The sequence below is a fragment of the Malania oleifera genome, chromosome 2 (genome assembly GCF_029873635.1).
Source record: "Malania oleifera isolate guangnan ecotype guangnan chromosome 2, ASM2987363v1, whole genome shotgun sequence".
NCBI classification, from domain to species: Eukaryota; Viridiplantae; Streptophyta; class Magnoliopsida; order Santalales; family Ximeniaceae; genus Malania; species Malania oleifera.
Window position 1 is genome coordinate 138604498 of NC_080418.1, and position 24658 is coordinate 138629155.

At 32.7% G+C, this 24658-nt stretch overlaps 1 protein-coding gene across 4 annotated transcripts; it reads right to left on the bottom strand.

Moving 5' to 3' along the window:
- Positions 1–24299, bottom strand: LOC131148959 (serine--glyoxylate aminotransferase). 4 transcript variants are annotated; one of them, XM_058098948.1, is made up of 6 exons: positions 24064–24299; positions 19622–19903; positions 15403–15687; positions 12988–13354; positions 12397–12607; positions 1–411 (listed from the first exon to the last, which is right to left on the bottom strand). In XM_058098948.1, exons 2-6 carry the CDS (start codon positions 19824–19826, stop codon positions 367–369), a joined length of 1113 nt encoding a protein of 370 aa, XP_057954931.1. In that variant the 5' UTR covers positions 19827–19903; positions 24064–24299; the 3' UTR covers positions 1–366. The 4 variants fall into 4 exon arrangements, with proteins under 4 accessions (XP_057954931.1, XP_057954930.1, XP_057954928.1 ...); XM_058098947.1 differs by having other exon boundaries at positions 19622–19835; positions 24064–24162; XM_058098945.1 differs by having other exon boundaries at positions 70–2004; positions 24064–24196.
- Between the last annotated feature and the right edge of the window lie 359 nt (positions 24300–24658).

The following is a 24658-nucleotide window of genomic DNA, read 5'->3' on the forward strand; positions in this document are numbered from 1 at the left end:
TTTCTGTTAAAAAAAATTCTTTCTGCACCATTTAAAAACAATGTTCAGTTTGCCAACTGACTCAAAAAATTTGAAGTTCAACATATGCTAGACAAGGCCATATCAAATTGTTGAAGAGATTTCAGATACACGATTGTACAAGAACTAATGTATATGCAACTTTATAAGCCTCAAAGAGTGCAAACAGAGAAGGGAAATTATTAATTTTTTTTTTTTTTTACAGAGTACCTCAAAGCAAATTGCAAAAAAAAGTAGCTACACGGATTGAGCGTCGAATCTTGGAAGAGATAATTGGGGCACTATTTTGCAGGTATGCACGGGCAGGTGCGATTCCAGTTCCCATCTTAACTGAGTAGCCCATCTCCTTCAGAGCCATCTCCACTCCAGCAAGACAACCCAACACAGCTGCAACTGAAAAATAGAAAATTAATAAAATTAGATTCTAAGCATTCCAGCATTTGGGTGCTTCTATTTTTCAGACACATAACACAGCAAAAAAGAACAAGAGCGCTGCATGATTACTAAAAATGATATGAAGAACCTCATTGGCTCCAAATCCCCCCTAGAAGAATATTTTTAAAAATATCCCATTGGCTACTACTTATATACAAGGGGCAATGGCACAAAATAATGACTATTCAGAACACCGCAAATAAATTTACAGGATATTCATGAGACGCAAATTTATATTTGACAAATTACTTATGCCTAATAAAACAGAACAAGAGGTATAATTCAAGATATATTTATGCCTATAAATAATCTGATATAAAATTTTGGCAAGCATTGACCCAATGGTAAGGGCATTGCACGAAAACTTACAGAAGTTCCAGTCATGAAAACACTCAATGTAATGTAGGTTAAGGCTGTGTATATCCCCAGACCTTGATATGGTGTGACAGCCTCATGCACTAAGTGTAGCGTTTTAGGGATTGTGCATCATATCAATATGATGTAGCAACTATAAACTATAAATAAAAGCCAACTTATCATATGGCATATATGAAGCATTAAAGATCAAAGCCTCCTAATACAAGCAAGTCAAGGATAAGTTGCTCGGGCAGAAAATTAGAAATGGAGGGGTATAAGAGGAACAAGGCTGGTCCTCAGTTGCTAGATTTGATCCCAAAAGAAAGAGAATGGCTCCATGGCTAGGGAAAAGAGATGAAGAAAAAAGGCATGGACCTCTGTCTGTAAAAAAGAAGCCTGCGTGGAGGATAAATGTTACTTTCAGAAGATGGGAAGCAAAAGTGGTTAAGAACAACTTGTAAATAACTAAAAATGAGGGGGAAAGGATGCCTAAATTCTGAATATTGATGTCTCCAAGGATTGGTGCTGAAGGCTCAGCATCTACAATGGCGTCATAAGGACTGGATTGCATATGAATGTGGGGAAGGGGCAAAGGGCTAGTCCTCTTGTATAGCTCATTACTCTTTATTTTTATAATAACATGGAAGTTATAAACCCAAGATGACAAAATGACAATTTCGAATCTCATGGTCAAATAACTGTAGCAAGTCGCTTCAAATTAATCAGGCATTAGCTCAAAGCATAACTTGCCTATATCTGTAGGAAATGCACAAAATAAAAACCAAAGGAAAAAACAAAGAGAGTTCAAGTAAACAACTAGTGGTCATCTAAGCACAATGGCCTCGCTTATTGCTCTTTGTGCACCTTTGAAACACTAGGTTCTATTTGCCAACTGATTGATTATGAACTTCAGATACAGGATAGCACAAGAACTAATGAGATGTTGGCGTCGCTGCGCATGTGCCTCAAAGAGTGCAACCATAGAAGGGAAATTATGCATTTTTTTCAGAGTAACCTAAAGGTAATGATAAAATAAATAGTTACATGGATTGGGAATCAAATCCTGGAAGGAATCAGGGGAGTGCTGTTTTGCAGGTATGCACAGGCAGCTGCGACTCCGCTTCCCAGCTTAACTGGGTAACCCACATCCTTAAGAACCATCTCTACTCCAGCAAGACAACCCAACAGTTGCAACTGAAAAATTAAAAATGAACAAATAAATAAATTTATACTCAATCATTTCAGCAATGCGGTGCTTCAACTTTACAACAGGAAACATCAAGGAAGAACAAGAGAGTTGCATAATTACAATATATATATATATATATGTATGTGTGTATGTATGTATGTATGTATATATGTATTTATGTATGCTCCTCAATTTGGCTCGAAATCACAAGAAAAAATAAAAATAAGAAATCTCACTGGTTATTAATGATATTCAATGGACAAAGATGACAAAATAATGGCTATTTAGAACAGTGCAGACAAATTTACAGGATATTCGTAAGTAGAGTTATACAAGACAAATTATGTTTCTAATGCCTAATAAAGCAAATACACACACACACACACACACACACACACATATATATATATACATACAATATAATTCAAGCTTTATTAAAGCCTAATAAAAAGATCGATGTAATTCATGATTTTTAAAAATATTTAAGATATGAACCTTGACCCAATGGTAAGGTTGCTAAACCAAAATTGATAGATCATTGATTTAAGTCACTATACAGCATCTCCAATAGAGGAGCTAAGACTGTGTATTGTGATCTCCTGAGCCCAGATGTCATTTAGAGATCTTGAATCAATATGATGCAATTGCTGTAAATTATCAAAATATCAAATAACTTCGCTGTTGCTAGACAAAGCTAAAGGCTTGTGGCTGTCAGCAATCATTTAAAACCTTGAAAACTCAATTGAGTGATAGAGGTTAGGGCCCGTTTAGTCGTGGAAAATATTTTCCATTTTACATTTTTTAGATTTTTAGTTTTATAAAAAATTATAAAAATTTTAGCTTGTTTTTTAGTTTCCAAAAATTTGAATGAAAAAAGGTCGAAGATAAAGAGCTTGTTCAAACGGTCAAAACAATTTTTCATTTTTTATTTATAGATTTTAAAATAATTACAAGCAAGATAACATGTTTTCAATTTTTAAAAATTATACGAAAAATTATATCCCTCTAGTAGTTTAACCAAAAATAACTGAGCATCTTGTGGTTTTATTGTGAACACTAAACCCCTTTGTGGTTTCAAGATTATGAAAAGTTATAACAGTCATTTTTCTTGATGGAAATCAATATATTAGATGAAAATACTATTTTAAAGGATAAAAATGCCCATAAATGATAATATTCTTTTTCTTTAAACCTCCAAATAACAATCAAATTATTTACGATAGTCCCCATTGTTATTAAATAGAGCTTTGGTATGTTCCTCAAAGCCTATGAGAATACTACATACATTAATCACTGGATACATTAGATATAAAATTAAAATAAGAATTTGAAATATTTATTTTAATGTCTAATCTCAATAACTATCTATTAGACCTACAAATAGTAGGAGAATAATAATATAATACTAATAAAAGTTAACTAAAATATATTAATATTAATAAAAAAGTTAGAGGCTACAGGGACAAATGACACCCTTAGCCCTTGGATTTGCTCCTAGCCCCGTGATTGGAAGATCCCTACTACTCTCATCAACTCCTTACATTGATTACTTACATGGGACACTTTAGTACTTTAACATATTTGAGTAAATATGAGTTAATGGTGTTATAACTTTTCACTGTTTTAAAAATCACTGAGTGGGTTATGATAATAATAAAACCATAGGGTAGCTTATTGATTTTGGGTTAAATTACAAGGGAAGTTTATGTAGTTTCCCTAAAATTATATAAGGTAGTATTTGGGATGATGGATTTTGAGGCTTGGATTTGGATTTATGTGGATTTGAAAGAAATTCAGTACATAATCCACATAAATCAAAGTCCCCAAAATCCCAATTCCATGATTCCATATGTAAAGGAGGAGCCAGAAATATATTTTCCAAGAATTTTCAACTGCTGTTTTGCACAACTAAACAGGCCCTAAGATATTCCAAGATTTTCTTCTAGAACATCAAGCAATGACCATTTGAAATTCACAAACAAGCAGTGCTTAAAGCGTTCAATGTATTGAAATTATTACAATTTGTTTCTGAAGGACTATGGAATCCAACAATTATTTCTGCATGTTCATTTTTGACATGTCCTTGCTAAATCTTTTTTGTTATATATATCCAAGGAAACAACTTCTCTGCATAAAAGTAGGGGTAAAGTTGCATCCATTGTGTTGACCCTCCCCCTAACCTTGCAAAGAGAGGCGCCTTGTGGCCCACGGATGCCCTTTATATATATATATATATATACACACACACACACACAAAAACACCACAGGCCTTAAGGTTATGGAAGATGTATAAAGGTGTTCATTTTGGTATTTGGATACTCAGAAAACACTTTAGTGAATCCCTTCCTATACTGGTTTTTTGATAAATGTTCAAACGTGGAAGCAAAGACATGATTGAGCCCTAAAGACATTTTTCAGCACTGTTACAATTTGGAACGTTCGTGAACCGTGGGATTGTTGGATTTCTAATGATGTGATTACCATCAAACTACACCCACATTATTCCTAGGTAATTTGACATGATTGTTATTTTGAAATTTCTTTTTAATTTGTTGCTATTATTACTTCCACAATTTATGTCCTCTCATTCTCTCTGTTTAGTTCCAGACTCCCTGTCTTGCTGTCTCTCCTCTATTCTCCCTTCTTTCCTCCTCTCTATTTCTCTTTTTGATTCTGAATAGTAATTCCTGTCCTACATCAATTTGGCATTGGATCAATTACTCTCTTGACCCAAAAAGAAAAAGAACCTGCTCAAAAAACCTACCAACCCTCAGCAACGGAAATATGCGATTCCTGTCACTGTTGGCCTTCCAACATGGCATCAAGTTTCTCACCGCCACATCTACTCTCGTTGTTGCCAGTGTCCCATCCATCAAGCTTCAAGTCTTCAGATTTGTTAAGGAAAGAATTTCTGTTTCTCATGGCGCACTTTAAGAGGATCATTCTTGATCCAATACAAGCTGAATCGTGGATTAAATTCTTGGAAGTTCTTTGGCAGCAGTGGAGAGATATATTGGATGCAACCTTTGAGATATTTTATCAAATTCTCTCAAAAACCCACAATTAATCATATTCCTCTTTCTTCTTTCATTTATTTCGACTCATATTTCTCTTCTTTTTCTTTCTTTTACTTCTAATTCTAAGGGTTTCTTTTCTTTTTTCTTCTACTTCCAAAGGTTTCTTTTCTTTTCTCATTATTTTCTTTCATTTTCTTTATTCTGTTCTTTCCTTTTTGGTTTTGTTTTCTCACCAACCAAATAGATCCCCTCTCTGAACTTCCTTTCTTTTCCATTATTTCTTTCTTTTCCTTTCTTTTCTCCCAAAGACCCAAAAAAATTCAAGGATTCTTGTTTCTTCAACCCTAAAATCATGACGAAGCAATAAAGATTTTATGGGTTAAGAAATCTTGTTTCTTCAATATTCTTGGATTTTGAATCTTGAATTTAGATTGAAGAATTCTTGCAATCCCTCATTGCTTAAATATTCTTTGATTGATTTTCAATAGCAACATCAAAATTTCAAAGGGTACATACTATAGTATTTTTCAAGCGGTTATCATTTCCTTTTTAGTTTCAATCACTGTTGAGATCTTCTCCACTCTTGTTATTTCTTCTCTTATTACTATTATTAAAATATTTTCTAATAGTTGGTTAGTAGTGGATATTTTGTGTTCATGATTTGTAGGCTTACTATATGCATTTTTGTGTTTTCCATTTGCAAGTTTTGGAATATGCAAAATTTTTCAAAAAGTACTATTGTATGATCTTTTGATTGTAGTCTAGCTAGATTCACACTTAAATGTGTATGTTTTAAATTTGTTTTTCAATGCATTTGTATTAAAAATGGTGTGTGTGATTTCTACTAGTTGTAGGGTGTGATTTAGAAATTTGTCTATATGAAAAAAAAAAAAAAACGCAAATTTATACTTCTCCTGTGTAACACAAATTCCTTGTACGCACAGTTGGTCCCAAGCTTGAATAAAGGAGCAGGGTTGTGTAAGGTAGCCGACAACTAGCGTAAAACTTTGTCAGATCTTATCATCATGAATTCTCACCAAATTCACCTAGGTTAAGAGAATAGACCAAGTCAATATAAAAGAGCGAGGATAAATAAGTTAGCACCATGGTCTTAAATTTCCACGAAATTGTCGAAACTTCCGTCGAAATTTCCGGTTTCCATCACCTTTGAAATCGAAATCGCAATTGATTTCCGTCTTGCATAATTTCCATCGAAATCTCAACGAATCATCCCAAAATTTATCGAAATCTCAAAATTTCAACAAAATTTCAACAAAACTTATCGAAATTTTAACTATACAATGAAATTTCCTTGGAATTCAAATAAGAGATTTAGAAGTGAAGTGAAATTTCTCCCTTAATTTATTTTATTTATTTTTATCGAAACAAAAAATATTATGACAAATGCTTTTGAAATTATATGAAAAAATAAACTTATAGCAGCATTTTATTTAACCATTTATGTCTAAATTATCATTATTTGTACAATAAAGAATATTTAAATGATTTATGAATTTCATTTGCATGCGCTAAATATGTTTACTATACATTATCTTACAAATATGTTTGATACACATACTATATTACAACTTTTCAACCTCATACACAACATAGATGTGTTTAACTTGTAATACATTTGTCCTAAAACTTATATTATTATGCTTGTTAACCATTTCTAAAGTTTCACAAAGAATTACATGCTTTACTACCGATTTCCGTTATTTTTTCAAATTGAAATCGAAATTGACATCGAAATTGAAATCTCCGTCAAAATTTCCGTACTTTTGGAGTTTTGAAATTTTAGTCGAAATCGAAATTTAAGACCTTGGTTAGCACAAGAAACTAGAATTATATTAGCAACTTGGAATATAGGGACTCTTACCAGAAAAGTATGAAAATAGTGGAAATAATGCTTAAGAGGAAAATTAACTTAATTTGCCTTCAAGAGACGAAATGGGTGGGAGAGAAAGCTAGAGAAATGAAAAAATCAAGATTTAAAATTTCGTACACTGGTAAAGAGAAACATAAAATCAGGGTGGATATTATTATAGACAAAGACCTAAAAGTTAATGTAGTAGATGTTAAAAGAATAGCCGATAGGATCATTAAAATCAGGATAGCTTTAGGCTTGGAGATAGATCATTAGTGAGTATGCTACCCAAATAGAATTAATAGAAAATCTAAAAAGACAATTTTGGGAAGATATGAATATTATTTTACAAGGGATACCAATGTCATAGGAGCTGATTTGAATGGTCATATTGGAAAGGATAATATAGGATATGAGAGGATACATGGATACCATGGATATGGAGATAAAAATAGGTCAGTGATACAATCTTATATTTTTCCATGTCTTACGATTTGGTTATATTGAATACTTGCTTTATAAAAAGAGCACTTAAGAACCTTCAAGAGTGGGTATAATAAAAGCCAAATAGATTTATTCTTAACTAAGAATGCGGATTGTCTATCTTGTAAGGATTGTAAATTTATTTCAGGTAAAAGATTAGCTACACAACATAGAATCCTAGTACTAGATATACATATTAAAAAATGAAAGAGAAGGAGTAGCATAAATCAACGCAAGAGAACTAGATGGTGGAACTTGAAGGGAGATAATATAGTAAAATTTAAAGATAAAATGTTCAAAGAGTGTGATTGGACAGTAGGGGATAAGGTTGATGGAAATAATGTTTGGAATAGAATGACAAATTATATCGTAAGGAAAGCAAAAGAGGTTTTAGGTGAGTCCAAAGGAAGATACTCAGGTAGTAAAGAAAGTTGGTGATAGGATCAAGAAGTTCAAAAAACCATTAAGACAAAAATAAATTAGTATAAAATATGGAAAAAAAAATGTAGAAATATAGAAAATCTTAAAAAATATAAAGACGTAAGGGAAAATGCAAAAAAGACTATTAGTGAAGCTAAACATAAAGCTTATGATGCTTTATATACTAAACTAGATACAAAAGGAGAAAAAGACATTTATAAACTTGCTAAAGAACTAGAGAAAGAAAATGCAAAGATTTTGGTGATGTAAAATGTATAAAGGACGAGAATGATAATGTCTTAATTAGAGAAGAAGACATAAAAGAGAGGCGACAAAGATACTTTGATTAGTTGTTTAATAAAAACCAAAATGAAAGATTGAACTTGGAAGTGACAAAAAAGTAGAAGACAAAAAATAGAAGATTTATTCGCAAAATTAGAATCGTTGAAGTTAAGATGGCATTAAAAAAGATGAAAAGTGGGAAATCTGTAGGACTAGATAAGATACCAATTAAAGTTTGAAAATGTTTATGGGATAAAGGAATTAATTGGTTAACTAATCTATTCAATATTATTATAAAAACCAAGAAAATGCCAGAAGAATGGACGAAAAGTACATTAGTACCTTTGTGCAAAAACAAATGCCATATTCAAAATTGTAATTACTATCGTGGAATTAATATTATGAGTCATATGATGAAATTATGGGAAAGGGTAATTGAACATAAAATAGGATTAGAAATAAAGATCGTAGAAAATTAATGTGGTTTTATGCCTGGGAGATCAACAATAGAAACAATTTATCTTTTAAGAAGTTTAATGGAAAAGTCTAGGGAGAAGAAAAGGTGTAAAAATCCTGAGTACCTTTGTGTATAATGGGTAAATTAGGAAAGTAGGTAAATGTAGGAGATTATATATTATTTTGTAGGGGGATTATTTCCTTATTAGAATAGGTGATTGTATTATAAGATTGGGATGTACATAATATTAATTTACACAGAGTTGAATAGAATTGAATTCAGCTAACATGGTATCAGAGCTAGGGTTTCTCAACCTTAGCTAACTATGGCCAGTGTCACCACCATCGGCACCGTCAACAGCAGCGGGTCAACCCCTGCTAAAAATATCGACGGCGACTCAGAGACCACATCCGTTGGGGGTTCGAATGGGCTAGACAACACAACCTTTCCACTTACAGTGAAAAAATTAAATAGAAAAAAATTTCTATGATTGGGCTCAATCCATAAAATTGGTAATTGAAGGAAAAGGGAGGCTAGGTTATCTTACCGGCGAACAGAGGAAACCAGACTCCACCGAAGTTGTAGCCTTGCAAAAATGGAGGTCTGAAAACTCCATGGTCACCGCTTGGCTCGTCAACTCGATGCAACCTTCAATCGGGAAAATCTACTTGTTCTTACCAACGGCGAAGGACGTCTGGGACGCCGTTCGTGAGACATATTCCGACGTCGAAAGTTACTCGCAGATTTTTGAGATCAAGACCCGGTTGTGGCAGATGAGGCAAGGCGAGCGAGGCGTTACTGAGTATTTCATGGAGATGACTCATCTCTGGCAGGAGCTCGACCTAAGCATCAAAGAAGAATGGGAATGCTCCGGCGACAGCGCACGATACAAAAAAACGACTCGAAAACGAACGGGTCTTCGAATTCTTGGCCACTACAACAACTTGACATTAAGAATGCATTTCTAAATGGTGAGTTAGAAGAAGAAGTCTACATGACAATACCACCAGGCTTTAGCAAGAAAGGTGAAGAAAACAAAGTGTGTAAACTCAAGAAGTCCTTGTATGGACTCAAGCAATCTCCCAGGGCATGGTTCGATAGATTTGCAAAAGTAATAAAGAACCAAGGATATCGACAAGGGCAATCTGATCACACCCTGGTCTTCCAACAGTCTGAAAGAGGTAAGAGAACAATTCTAATAGTGTATGTTGACGATATAATTTTAACTGGGGATGATACAGTAGAGATGGAAAGATTGAAGAAAGTTCTAGCTACTGAATTTGAAGTTAAGGACTTGGGGCAAATGCGGTACTTCTTGGGCATGGAAGTTGCTAGAACGAAAAAGGGTATTAGTGTCTCTCAGCGAAAGTATATCACTGATCTCCTAATTGAAACTGGCATGCTAGGATGCAAACCTAGTGAAACCCCGATTGAAGCAGTAAAGAGGATCGAAGCAGTATCAGAGATTGGTTGGTAAGCTAATCTACTTATCACATATTAGACCAGATATTGCATTTGCAGTTAGTGTGGTAAGTCAACACATGCATTCACCAAAAGAAGCTCATTTAGATGTTGTATACAAGATCCTTCGATATCTCAAGGGCTCCCCAGGCAAAGGATTCTTCTTCAACAAATGTGAAAGCAAGGAAGTAGAGATCTTTACAAATGCAGATTGGGCAGGATCAGTGAAAGATAGAAGGTCCACCACCGGTTATTGCACATTTGTCTGGGGAAATCTGGTAACTTGGAGAAGCAAAAAACAGAATGTAGTGGCTCGTAGTAGTGCCGAAGCTGAGTTTAAAGCAGTTGCTCAAGGATTATGTGAAGGACTATGGTTACGAAAACTCTTGGATGAACTACAGGTCCCGATGAAATTTCCTATCAAACTCTATTGTGACAACAAAGCAGCCATCGGTATCTCTTTCAATCTAGTTCAACATGATAGGACTAAACATGTAGAAGTGGACCGACATTTTATCAAAGAGAAAGTCGAAGAAGGAACTATTTGTATGACCTATGTACCTACCAAGGAACAAACTGCTTTACAAAAGGGTCGACACGACAGAACTTTGATGATCTCATTAGCAAGTTGGAGATGATTAATATCTATGATCCAACTTGAGGGGGAGTGTTAAAATCCTGAGTACCTTTGTGTATAATGGGTAAATTAGGAAAGTGGGTAAATGTAGGAGATTATATATTATTTTGTAGGGGGACTATTTTCTTATTAGAATAGGTGATTGTATTATAAGATTGGGATGTACATAATGTTAATTTACACAGAGTTGAATAGAATTGAGTTTAGCTAACAAAAGGGACTTGCATATAATTTTTATTGACATAGAGAAAGCTTACGATAGAAAACCTAGGGAAGTTCTTTGGTGGGTCTTACAAAAGAAGAGAGTTTGTAGTAGATATATGGAGGTCTTTAAGGATATGTATGATAGAGTAGTGACTATTGTTAGGACTATAGGAGGTGAATCTAGAGATTTTCCAATCACAATATGTGTACATCAAGTTTCTACTTTGAGTCTTTATCTTTTTACTTTAATAATTGATGAACTAACTAAGAATATCCAAAATGAGATTTCTTGGTGTATGTTGTTTGCAGATGATATCGTGTTGATAGACGATAGTAAGAGTGAAATGAAATTTAAGCTAGAACTTTTAAAAGCCACATTAGAGTCTAAAGGGTTCAGGATAAGTAAGAATAAGATAGAATATATGAAATGTAATTTCAGTAATGTAAGGAGTAACAATAGAGAGAAGATTAAACTTGAAAATCAAGAGATTAATAGCACTGATAGATTTAGATATCTTAGATTTATTATGCAAGGTGAAGGGGAAATTGAAGAAGATGTAGTTATAGAATTAAAACAGACTGGGTAAAATGGAGGAGTGTATTAGGTGTGTTGTGTGATCATAGAATACCCTTAAAATTAAAAGTAAAGTTTTATAAGATGACTATAAGACCAAATATTCTTTATGGTTGAAAATGTTGGACAACTAAGAAATGGCATGAACAAAAAATAAAAGTTGCTAAGATGCAAATGTTAAGGTGGATGAGTGGTTTAACATTACAAGATAAAGTAATAAATGAACATATACATAATAACTTACGCATAGCACTGGTTGAAAACAAGATAAGAGAGGGGTGACTTAGCTGGGTTGGGCATTTGAAACATGGACCTAGTAAAGCACCTATAAGGAGAAGTGAGTTAGTTATTGTGTCTAGCATGAACAAGAGTGAGGGTAGGCCTAAAATAACTTGGAATCAGGTAGTGAGGAAAGATTTAATAGCCCTTAATCTAATAGAGGAAAGCGCTCTTGATTGGGTGAATTGGTGGAAAAGGATTCATATAGCCGACACTGCCTAGTGGGATTTAACGCTTAGAGTAATTATTGTTGTTGTACTACTTCCATAATTTATGTCTATTTTTTTAATAAATAAAAATAAACTCTTATCAATTGTGGTATTATTTTATCTGTAATGAAATAATGAATTTTATTTAAAAAACAATAAATTTGTTAAAAAACAATATTTTTATACTTTTTAAGAGCACTTCAAACAACAGATTAATAAAGCACATTTTCAATCAACAGCAGCAGACGTAAAAAACATGAGGAAACATGTTTCAGTTTAGTCTTCCATTTTGAAATATTTTTTCTTTCCTTAATCTCCTATTTTGAAATATGTTTAAACTTTTATGATTGGTTGAAATCATGAAAAATATGGCGTGCATTTCTTGTTGGCTGTGAATCAGGCTTGACTTTATGGAAAATGAACTGTTCTAATCTCATTTCCCTCCTGATTTGTTTATGCTTTGAAAAAATACCAGCTTCACAGGAAATAGAATATGAAACACACCTCATTTAGACTGCCGAGATGACCTATTCTGAAAACCTTTCCTGCTACTTTGTTCAGGCCCAGACCCAAGCTTAAATTGTATCTCTTCCATGCCCTTTTAACAATTTCTGCACTATCAATATATGGAGGAACCACCACAGCAGTGACTGTGTCACTGAACCATTCCTCCTTCTGTGTGCAGTTCTTCAAGCCCCATGCTTCCACAGCCAGCCTGCAGGTCAAAACTTCAGAGACCAACACAAACGGCAACAAATATGATGGAATATAATTCACAAAGAGATCACAGGCATGCAATTAAACCTCAAGATTCACAACTATTGACTGCTGGAAGTTATCAGATCTTGGTACTAACTAGGGAAAACATTATAAACTCGGGCAAAAGAATTTGACAATGGAAATAGACAGGAAACATGCTTAAGGGCTTATTTAGTTGTGGAGAACAGTTTTCATTTCATAAATAATTTGCATATTATTCAAGTTTGCATGATAAATTCAATTATTATGCTTAAACAATGTTGAGCATTCTAGCCTTCTCCAAAATTATTGCGACTTATCCCAATGATTATAAGAAAAAGGGAAAAAAAGGTTTGCCTTGTTGCTTTGCCCAACCGGCTGTGCCTTGCAAGCACATTGTCAAGTCCTTCCTCAAAAATGAGATCTAAAGCTGCTCTCAGCCCATACAACAGGTGGATGGAAGGGGTGTATGGCCAAAATGTTCCAAACTTGTAGAACTTCAAGTAGTCATTCCAGTCAAAGAAAACTCGAACTGATTTTGCAGTTTTGGTTGCATCTAGAGCTTTGGGACTAGCACATACAATACCCATTCCAGTGGGAAGAGAGAGAGCTTTCTGAGAACCAGTTAAAGCTACATCTATACCCCATTCATCCATCCGGAAGTCAAGAGCACAGATAGATGACACTCCATCAACAAGAAAGAGTGCTGGGTGCTGGTAGGTATCTGAGAATCAAATATGAAATGTGAGAATCATCTAATAAACCTGAGAACTAGATTAAGCAAAGTAAGGAAATAGGGCAGTAACAGAGTCATGGACCAAATCAGAAACTCAGAATAATGATTTTATGCCAATGATATTACATTTGTGAACAAGTCCAACAATGATACTTGTGAGATGTGCTCAAAAAACAAAGTTTAATATTTGAGCTGGCAACATCAGTTATCAAAATTGTAAATCAAGATTTTACCATGTTCTGAAAATCTCTTTCTCCACCAAAATAAAAAAAATCTAGTCAATGCAGAGCCCTTAAATCAATTTATTAGTTGGATGTATGCTCAATGCCTTTTAAGAATGCTGATAAAATGATTTGACTATGGGTGGAAGCACATATCACACCTATGGGTCCAAATATAAGCAATTTCAAAAGATCCAGTACATAGCAGAGAAACGATTGAGAAGCATGCCAAATCTCTAAACCTCATGGGAGGAGTAAAATGATTAGAATTCAATGAAAATGATGCTTAAAAATATTTCCTCAAACTCATCAATCCACCATTCAAAATGCATAGCATAATTTGGCTTAGAAGATCAATAGAATTTTGAATTAGTACTGAAATATTTTGCAAAGATGTACAAAGATAATATCCTGTAAGTGCCATCCTGAAAGATGATGTACAAAGATAATATCCATAATAAGAACCACCCAAAAACAACACCAAATTATCTTCTCTATGAAGTTTGCTTGATACATGCATCTCTGAAAACATGTTCTCAGACCTGTAAATCCATCATGGCATAGCGATTGCTTTAATTTGGATCATAAGATCAAAATATTATTGAACTATGACTGCAATATTTTCAATCTCATGGAAAGCATAATCATCTTCAATTCCAGACTGTCTGCAAAGAATACATAAAGAAGATGATACAAAGAATGGCATCCATAACAATAACCACAAAAAAGGACATTAGAATAATCTACTTTGTAACAGGTGCTCAATATATGGTGTACTATTTTTCATAACATATACATTAAAAAAAAAAAAAACATACAAAGAGAAAATCATAGAAAGATCAAAACTGCAAAGTTTGAACATAGAGGATAGATTATCAGGGCATCAAAATGGCAACTGACCTTATGGTTGATTTTGGCTAATGATTAACTGACCATTCGTTAGGGAGTGTTTGCCATGCATAATTATAATATTTTGAATTGACTTTTGTTCCTTTCAACCCACTATTCCTTCTACAATTATACAGCATGCCTGAAGGTTCATAAAGAGAGGTGGTGTCTCAGGGTCCACTATCCACCTAATTTGGTGCTTTATTTTTTATCAACTAATAAATCATGATGCTAATCCATGCCCAAACCTGTGACCTACACAAAATGTGGTTTCAGTATCTCACCTCCACTGTTTCCTTTACTAGATGGTAATTACGTGCATGATGGCGAAAATCTGACAAATATTCAATAAATGTCATATGCCATAGATAAACATGCACATATCTGCTGACTGGAGTACAATGGAGGACTCTCATGTATAACACCTTCTTTTTCCTCCAAGTATCTTAATCTGTAATAATTTACATCTTCTTAAGATTTTTTTCTAATATCTTACTGATGATAATTGCAGGTAAAATTTTTTCTTTCCAAACCAAATTTAGTAAATTTTGCACTTGCAAATATCCATTAAAACATTTGTCTTTCTTGAGGGGAAGAAAATAATTATCCCAGCCGTCAGTCTTGGAAAAAGTTGAATTGGATCCTCCTAACACATATTTTGGATTTTATAAATTTCAGATGTTATCTAAGCTCTTTCTTTTTTCATTTTGGGTTATTAGCATTTCAATCCATATTTAGACTCCCCTGTGAATGTTGTAAGCAAATGCTCTGCATGTTCCATGCTTTAACCAGTTAAAAGAGCACAAATTTTCAAATGAGAAGGCATTATATCGTCAAGGCCCAACTTTACCCTGAATACCATGAGGTGAGATACTATGGGATGAGCTTTTTCTTGCATAAGCATGACTTAGAAAAGCAATTACTTACCAAGTATCTTCCTTACAGTAGCTAAATTGTTAGTAACTCCAGTCGCTGTCTCATTGTGAACAATGCAAATGGCCTTGATGGTATGTGCAGTGTCAGCTGCAAGTTTTGAAGCCAGGATATCAAGATTAGCTCCTTGGCCCCAGTCGCTTTCTACAACATCAACGTTGAATTTGAGGCGTTGCTGCTGATCAATCCAGAGTAAACTGAATTGGCCAATCAGGAAGGATACAATTCGATCACCGGGGGATAACGTATTTGTAAGTGCACTTTCCCATGCACCAGTACCTGCATTGAAACGCCGACACATATTAATCCAAATAAACAAGAGTAAGAGGTGCTCTAATGGAAGCACAAACCAGAAGGAGGTCAATTCATGGAATTGCACACAAACTAGAACATCTTAGGTCAATAGAATCTTGGATGGAACCTAAAGTAAACCCCACCATAGTTGTCAAATCGAGGTTCAAATCATGAAAATCGAGAATTGAATCGTAAGATTCATTATGAATTTTCAAAATCAATTCTAAATGACCTGCATATATTAATCCATGAATGACAAGTAAAATAGTACAGTGCATTTAAAATTTACCAATAAAAAATCATAATTTATGTGTATGCTTTTCCTAAACAAATGAAAAGTAAGGGAATGAGTCAAGAAATATTGATAAAAAAATAAACTTTATGCTAATTAAGGGAAAGGAATCAAGAAATAATTATAAAAAACTAAGGGCATGTTACTTTTGGAAGACAGTTTTCATTTTCCATTTTAGTTTTCCAAAAAATTATAAAAAAGATAGCTAATTTTTCATTTTTACAATATTTGCATGAAATAAATGAGCAAAAATAAACCATTTTGGCACTATTTACTCGTGAAAATAGTTTTATTTTTCATTTTTAATTTCAAATAATTACAAAAATGCCACCTTGTTTTCCAATTCTCCAAATTATATAGAAAAGTTGGAAAACATCTTTTCATTATTTTTTCTAGATTTCTAAAGTTGGAAAACATCTTTTCATTATTTTTTCTAGATTTCTAACTCTTACATCTCCTTATGAGAGCATGAAATTTAGATCTTGGACTTTAGCTTTTGTGGACTGTCAATAGAATTTTTTTAAATCCACACAAATCCAAATTCAAGCCCCAAAATCCATAATTCCGAGTATTACACCAACAAAACAATAACAACAAAACCAAGCCTTAGTCCCACTAAGTGGGGTCGGCTATATGAATCCTTTTTCGCTAATTTATGTGATCATGGATCATTTCTTTTGATAGATTCAAGGATATTAAATCCTTACTTACTATCTCCTCCCAAGTTATTTTAGGTCTATCCCTACGCCTTCTACTGCCCCCCACAGTAACTAAGTCACTCTTCCTCATAGGTGCACTATAAGGCCTACATTGCAAGTGTCCATACCATCTGAGTCGTCCCTCCCTTATCTTATCTTCTATAGGAGCTACACCTAACTTACCACGAATATGTTAATTCCTTAATTTATCTTTCAATGTTATAACACTCATCCATCTAAGCATTCTCATCTCGGCAACTTTTACTTTTTGGATATTATGTTTCTTCGTCGCCCAACATTCCAATCCATATAGCATAGCTGGTTTTATAGCTTTCCTTTCAATTTTAAGGGTATTCTACGATCACATAGCACACTTGAAGCAATTCTCCATTTTACCCAACCTGTTTTAACTCTATGCATTACATCATCTTCAATTTCTCCTTCAGCTTGCATACTAGATCCAAGGTATTGAAATTTACAAGTGTTATTTATTTCTTCATCATCAAGTTTAACTTTGTCTCCAATATTCCTCCTATCATTACTAAAATTAAATTTCATATATTCTGTTTTATTTCTACTTATCCTAAAACCTCTAGATTTCAAAGTTTCTCTCCATAATTCTAACTCAGCCTCTACTTCGTCCCTAATTTCGTCAATTAATACAATATCATCTGCAAACAACATTTACCATGGAACCTCCTTTTGAATACTCTTAGTCAAATGGTTCATCACTAAAGGAAAAAGATAAGGACTCAAAGTAGATCATTCATGTTCACCTATGGTAATTGAAAATTCTCTAGTTTCTCCATCTATAGTCCTTACACTAGTCATTACTCCATCGTACATATCCTTAATGACATTGGTATACCTACAACATACACCCTTTTTTTTTTCTAAAACCCACCATAGAACTTCCCTAGGTATCCTATCATATGCTTTCTTAAGGTCAATAAATATCATATGCAAGTCCCTCTTCTTTTCCCTAAACTTTTCCATTAATCTTCTTAAAAGATAAATAGCTTCTATGGTAGATCTCCTAGGCATAAAACCAAATTGATTTTCTGAGATCTTCGTTTTTAACCTTAATTTTTGTTCAACTACCATTTCCCATAATTTCATCGTATGACTTATAAGTTTAATTCCACGATAGTTATTACAATTTTGAATATCTCTTTTATTTTTGTATATAGGTATTAAAGTGTTTTTCCTCCATTCATCTGGCATTTTCTTAGTTTTTACAATTGTATTAAATAAATTAGTTAACCATATAATTCCGTTATCACCCAAGCATTTCCAAACTTCAATTGGGATGTTATCTAGTCCTATAACTTTTCCATTTCTCATTTTTTTAGTGCAAGCTTAACTTCGTTAACTCTAATTTTGCCTTATATTTTTAGTCTTTTCCTCATTTGACAATTCTAAGTTTAAGCCTTCTATTTGGTTTTCGTTAAACAACTTACTAAAGTAACTTCGTCATCTTTCTTTAATATCTTCGTCGTTAACCAAGACAATATCATCCTCGCTTTTTATACATTTTACATTTTCTAAGTATTACCTTATATAAATTTGGAAAATTGAAAAACAAGTTGTCTTTTTTGTGATTATTTTGAAATCCAAAAATAAAAAATAAAAAACTATTTTGCACACGTAAACAAACTCTTTATTTTCTATCTTTTCAATACAAATCTTGAAAAATTTAAAATAATCTAATTTTTTTTATAATTCTTTGGAAAACTAAAAATTGGAAAATAGAAAATGTTTTCCACACTAAATGGGCCCTAAAATTTTGGTGTTTAAAAAAATTTGAAAAAAAAAATATCTCGTGCATACTTTTTCTTGAATTAAAAGAAAAAAATAATTAACTTCAAAAAATTATCATAATTGAACAAACTATTTTTCCTTTTTTTTTCAAAGGAAAAAAACTAATTTCTGAATCTTAACAACGCAACAAATGTACCACCTTAGCTGATGAGTATCCTTCTTGATGGCAGAATACTTTACTCCTCCAAGAGTGAAGAATAGTTTTCTAACGACAACATAAGACCTTAATTTCTACTTTCTCCCTCCTTTTTAGCACAAAACTGGCATTGAAAAGGAATGGAAGGTAATCATGTAAAAATCAAAGCACAAAAATAAAGAAGAGATGGAGTTTTAAACCAGTCGGGTCTATCAGGATACAATAGGTCTAGAATCTTGTTAATTGATAGATTCAGATTGATTTGTTAGATCCGCAAAGTGAATGGATAGATTTGGCAATCATTCAGTTGTTTTTAGATTTGCTAGTAAGATTTGAATTGATTTGGTTTGGGATTAATACGAATCATGTGAATTGAATTGTGACTCATAAGATTCTAACAATTATGAACTTCATAATGTTTTAGTTACTAAATGACAGAATGTTTTAGAGCAACGAGATCATTCAACTTTGCTCTCAATTGCAGTTGAGTTCATCCTCTCGATTTTTGTTTGGTTGGTTTAGATTTTTTGATTTTAGTTTATTTTATTATGTATGTTTTTTGCTAGGCTTGTTTAGATTTGTTTCTTATTTAGCTTTGTTTGGATTTGTAGTCCCGTTTTTGGTTGGTTGTTGGTGTTGTTTTTGGGAGGCCTTTAATGTCTATTTTATCTATAACTCCCATTGCTTGTCTTGTAACCACAGTATTCCTCCGCCAAAAGTGAGGGTATATCAATAAATAATTGGAGGAGACGCCCTCCTTCAGTTAATAAAAAAAAATCACGTATACACTTCCACAACTAATTCAAATAAACTGAATTTCAAATGCCACAAAAACATGTGTTTATTTGATGGAAAACATTAATGAACATATTCTCATCATGAAAACTCAAAACAATCTTTGCAATATAAAACTCAAATCATTTGTCAAATGTTCAATGGTAGATGCTATCACTTCATTATTGAAAATAATACCTGTAGTGGGGATCAGAAAAGGGATTCCAGAAGTTGTCTTGAAAATCTTCTTAACATCCTCAAGAAGGGTTTTTGTCATTGCTGGAATAGCAGGAGAACGGTAATCCTCATTGTTTCTGTTCATTGCCCGAATGACCTGATCTGGGATATTGACTGGTCCCGGAACAAAGAGATGGTTCCTTCCAGGTCCATTGACATAATCCATCTTTCCCTCCTCAAAATATCAAAAATAAACTGAAGTTTGATCAACTCTTGACACTTAACGGTGTCAGAACACTTCAGCTACAAAAAATCATTAAAGAAAATTAATTATATTATCATCCTTCAAATGTCATTGATTCTCTAAGAGTTAAAGTTGGATAATGTAAAGCTCCATTTCTGTTGAAAATTTGCACAATTCATGCATTGAAACTTGAAGTCGAACAAATTCTTAGTGGCTTCAAGCAGCAAAAAACATGTCAGTGTAAATATCTTCATCTCATTGAATATCCTTTCATTCATTTAAATTTAATCAGTTTTTTTTTCCAGAATGTAAATTGTAGAAAACACCCAGTACCATCACTACATGCACCGAAGAATACTCACTCTAAATGACATCCATAGAATGATTACCATTCAGTAAGATCACAATTACATAATATAACTGCTGAAATCATTGTGTTACAACATAATGGGAAATAATCAAATGGATTAGAAGTAATTAAGAAACAACCTTCATAATTACAAAAAAAGGTTTGAGAAATATTTTTGATTGAAAGGTTTTGCACAGGGATGCAACACAGAATGACGGACACCAGATCCATGAAGGCAAATGTTTCTGGGTAACAAAAGATCAGTAATTAGGCCACACTGCCACACTGGTATTAGATGAAATCAAGTGAAAGAATTAAGGCCATCATGCTCATAATGATTGCTAGTCTTTCCCTCTCCCCCCCGCCCCCTATTTTTCTTTTGAAAACACAGAGCTCCCTTAAATTAATACTTTCCACACAGTCCATTTGATACTTATGTATGGCCATTGTGTTGACTTCATAGCTAGGTCCACTATTCCACTCAAGCAATTTGAGGTCTAAAAATTTTAAATTTGGACACTTCAAAATTTAAGAGATTGGAGAACTCATAAAAGGGGAATATAGAAAGTCTTAGTTAAATATGCAATGAACAACATGACTCCCAGGTGTATTTGGTTGTTTCCATGGCAAAGCCAAGCAAAAATCTGAACAAATATGCATGGGGGCTTGTGAAGCCATGACAGCAGTAAAAACAGCTTTAACAATAATGCCACAATTAAAATTATGAAAACCTGGCTTTGCAATCAATGGAAGAGCACATTAGGCATTAATACTATTCCACGAGCACAGATTTAAGGAGGGCTCATGCAAAGAATTTTTTTGTTTTAAGTTAGGATTCCATGTTTCCATTATTTATGCATCATCAAGTTATGTGTCCTGTACTTTATTTATCTATGCTGTTGGATGTTTTTGGGGGGGGGGGGAGGGGGTTGAGTTCAATTTTAGCTAAATTTCCTCTAATATTTCACTCATATACTTTGAGAGCATAATTTTTTTTAACATGAGCACCAGTCTCTGGTTCGGTCATCAAATATGCATGATCTGACAAAAAAAAATAAAAAAAAATTGGACGACCAAATGACTGCAAGCCATTTGCTTGGCTACATTTCTCAGATCATCAAATCATATTTATCATTTTGTTTTTTTTTTGGCCTTCAGTACTAATTGCAGCTTTCATCTTTCATCTTTCATCTTTCTGAGTTAAGGTAAGCATGGACACCAACTACTAAAATCATGGCACTTTGCCAGCTTCTGGACTCAGAATTGGCCAATTTTGGGCTTGATTAAAGAATACAATGCCCACATCTGTTAGCTGAGTCATGACCCAGAATAAGAAATGCCATTATAATAAAATAATAGTAAATTTTTTTTACTGACTTAAGGGATTTTTATTTAAAAGTATGCATTAAACCTGTTTTAAATGAAATGACCAACAAATTTTGCATTAGCTAAGCACAATAAGCTTTGGACAAAGTTTATATTCTCAGGTTGGATTTACAGGAAACTGGGTCATGCATAAACTTTCCAACTTTGGAATTATATAACAGCCATATACGGCGGTCCTCTTTTTGAAAAGAATAATTTTAAATAAAATAAAAAATTATAGTAGCAACAAGATGATTGCATTGTTTTTTATCAACTAACAACTACAATTAGAAATATTTTTTTTTATTGCTTGATGATGATATGTCCCTATAAAAAATGACAAACAAATTTCCTCCTTATCTTTCTTCATTGTTAAAATAAGTATCTTGCCTTAAATAGTTTAATTTCCAATGGCCAAGATGTGTGTACCCTTATCAAATTTTACAGAATTGCAATAAGTATTACTTTGGACTCAAACAATAAAACATTAGAATATTTCACTGTGTTAAATTCTGTGAAATTGCCAAAATTTCTGTCAGCATCCACTTTCCATCGCACTCAAAATTGAAACAAAAATCAATTTCTGTCTAACAAAATTTTGCAGAAATTTTCATAATCATTCAAAATTTATTAAAATCTAAAAAATTTAACAAAATTTGTCATTGTAGTAAAAAAATTGAGATTCAAAACTCTCCAAATTGAAGTTTCTGTCCTAAATTCCTAATAAATCTCTTTTCTTTTGTTGAAACTCGAGATTTACAAGAAGAATTGATAGCTTTAAGACTTTTGAAATTGTATGCAAAATTGAATTCAAATATTTATTAAAATATTTTATTCAGTCTAATATGCCCAAGTTAGTTGTATTTGCATAAGAACTAATATTTAACTAATTCACGTGTCTCTTTATACTAATTGAAGATGCTTGGGCATGTTTAGTTGTAGAAACGTTTTCATTTTCTATTTTTTACTTTTCCAAAAAATTATGATAATTTTAGCTTATTTTTTAGTTTTTCTAGAGTCATATTTAAAGGGTAGAAAATAAAGAGTTTAAATGTGCAAAATATTTTTTTATTATTTTATTTATAGATTTCAAATAATTACATAAGAGACAAGTTGTTTTTAAATTTTTCAAAAATTATATAAGGTAATATTTGGATAAAGGATTTTGGAGCCTAAATTTGGATTTGTGTTTTTTTAGAAAAAATTCTATACATAATCTACACGAATTAAATTTGAAGATCCAAGTTTCATGCTCCGATATGTAAGCAAGAATTAAAAAAAATTAGAAAATACTGAAAAAAGATGTTTTCCAACTTTTCTATATAAATTTAGAATATTAAGATATAAGGTGATAGTTTTGTAATTATTTGAAAAATAAAAATGAAAAATAAAACTATTTTCACAAACAAATAGTGTCAAAATTGTTTATTGTTGTTCATTTATGCATACAAATGTTGTAAAAATGAAAAATTAACTAATATTTTTTTTTTGAAAACTATAATGAAAAATGAAAACTGTTTTTCACAACTAAACAAGCCCTTAATATTCCTATTGCTTTATGGATATTGCAACTTGTACACCACATACTTGTCATTGGCGTATTTTATTCACAATATAGTAGTACTAAATCTTGCATTACTATGTCAATTAATAACTTCAAATGTTTTTTTTTTTTTTTTAAAAAAACCTTTGTTTCACTACTAATTTCCAATCAATTTATAATATAAAAGTAATAATAGACACCGATATTTCCACATTTTTTAAGTTTTGGAGTTTTAGTTGAAACCAAACATTAAAACCTTGACTATATCATTGCGTATATATATTCTTGCTCAAAAAATTTGAAAAAAGAAAAAATAGATAGATATGCAGATAGACAGATAGATATATAGGTGAAGACAGTTCCATAAATTTCTAATAAAGTTAGGCCGCTTGTTAAATTTCAACACAAAAAAAATAAAATAATAAACAAATAAATTTTCAACGACAGAAGAAGCAATTAGTATTTCTAATAATGCTATGAATTTCACAAAATAGATTTTAATTTCCACATAGGTTATAATCACGCGGTATAGGCAATAAATTAGTGGAAGCAAATGCAAACAATGCAGGAAGTTGGCTAAACCAAAACAAAAATAGTATACAGCTACAGCCTACATATGATGCTGTTTTCCTTTTCTTATTCTTAACATTGGTTTCAAGAATCCCCAAAAATTCCAAGAAACAAAGAAGATTATCAGTCCCAACTTCTTCCTTATAATTACTACCCCAGTTCCTTTATTTATTTCATTCGCATAAACATTTTGCTACACAAAAAAAGTACATCTATAATCATGAAAATTAAAATCACACCAATTCCTGCTTCTTCCGCAACCCATTCAAACACTCCCAAAAACAAAAACGAAAACAAAAACAAAAGGAGAGAATCAAAGCAAGCCCATACTTTAAGAAAACAGAGCATACCCATCAGAAACAGAGTTCATAAGATTCAGAAGAGCAGCTTACCTGAAGCGCAGAGTGATCAGAGGATGCTGCGAGTGCCTCGGCCTCCTCAGAGTTAGCCCAAAGTGTCCCTCGCCTTGGGGGAGAAGGGAAAGAAAATGAGCGTTAGAGAATCAGCAGCCAAACAGAGTTTCGCTTTATAAGAGCGCGGGAGACCAATCAGCGTTCCCAATGGGGCCCGCATATTTATGCCACGTGGCAGATAAGAGTGCCCTAATGGTAATCCTGCGGCTAAGACTGAATGAGCTGTAAATACTAAATTATATTTATATGCATTGGGTTTGCGATAATACACACAAATTCTATATTATATTTGGCAATGACATAGATGAAGTTTTTATTTTTTATTTTTTAATAAATTATATTGCTCGTCTTCATGATTTATTTAGTAAATAAAAAAATGAATGAAATAAAATTATTCTTTATAATCTTACATTTTATTTTATTTCACTCTCGATCCGACGAAACGATATAACTGCTTTTAGGTCTAAAAACTTTAATGTGTTATGCCGCTAACCCTAAAATACTTGATTTAGTGTTAAGTTATCCCTTACAAATTAAGATTTTCATTGGAGTGTTTTTCCTGTATAGAGGCATT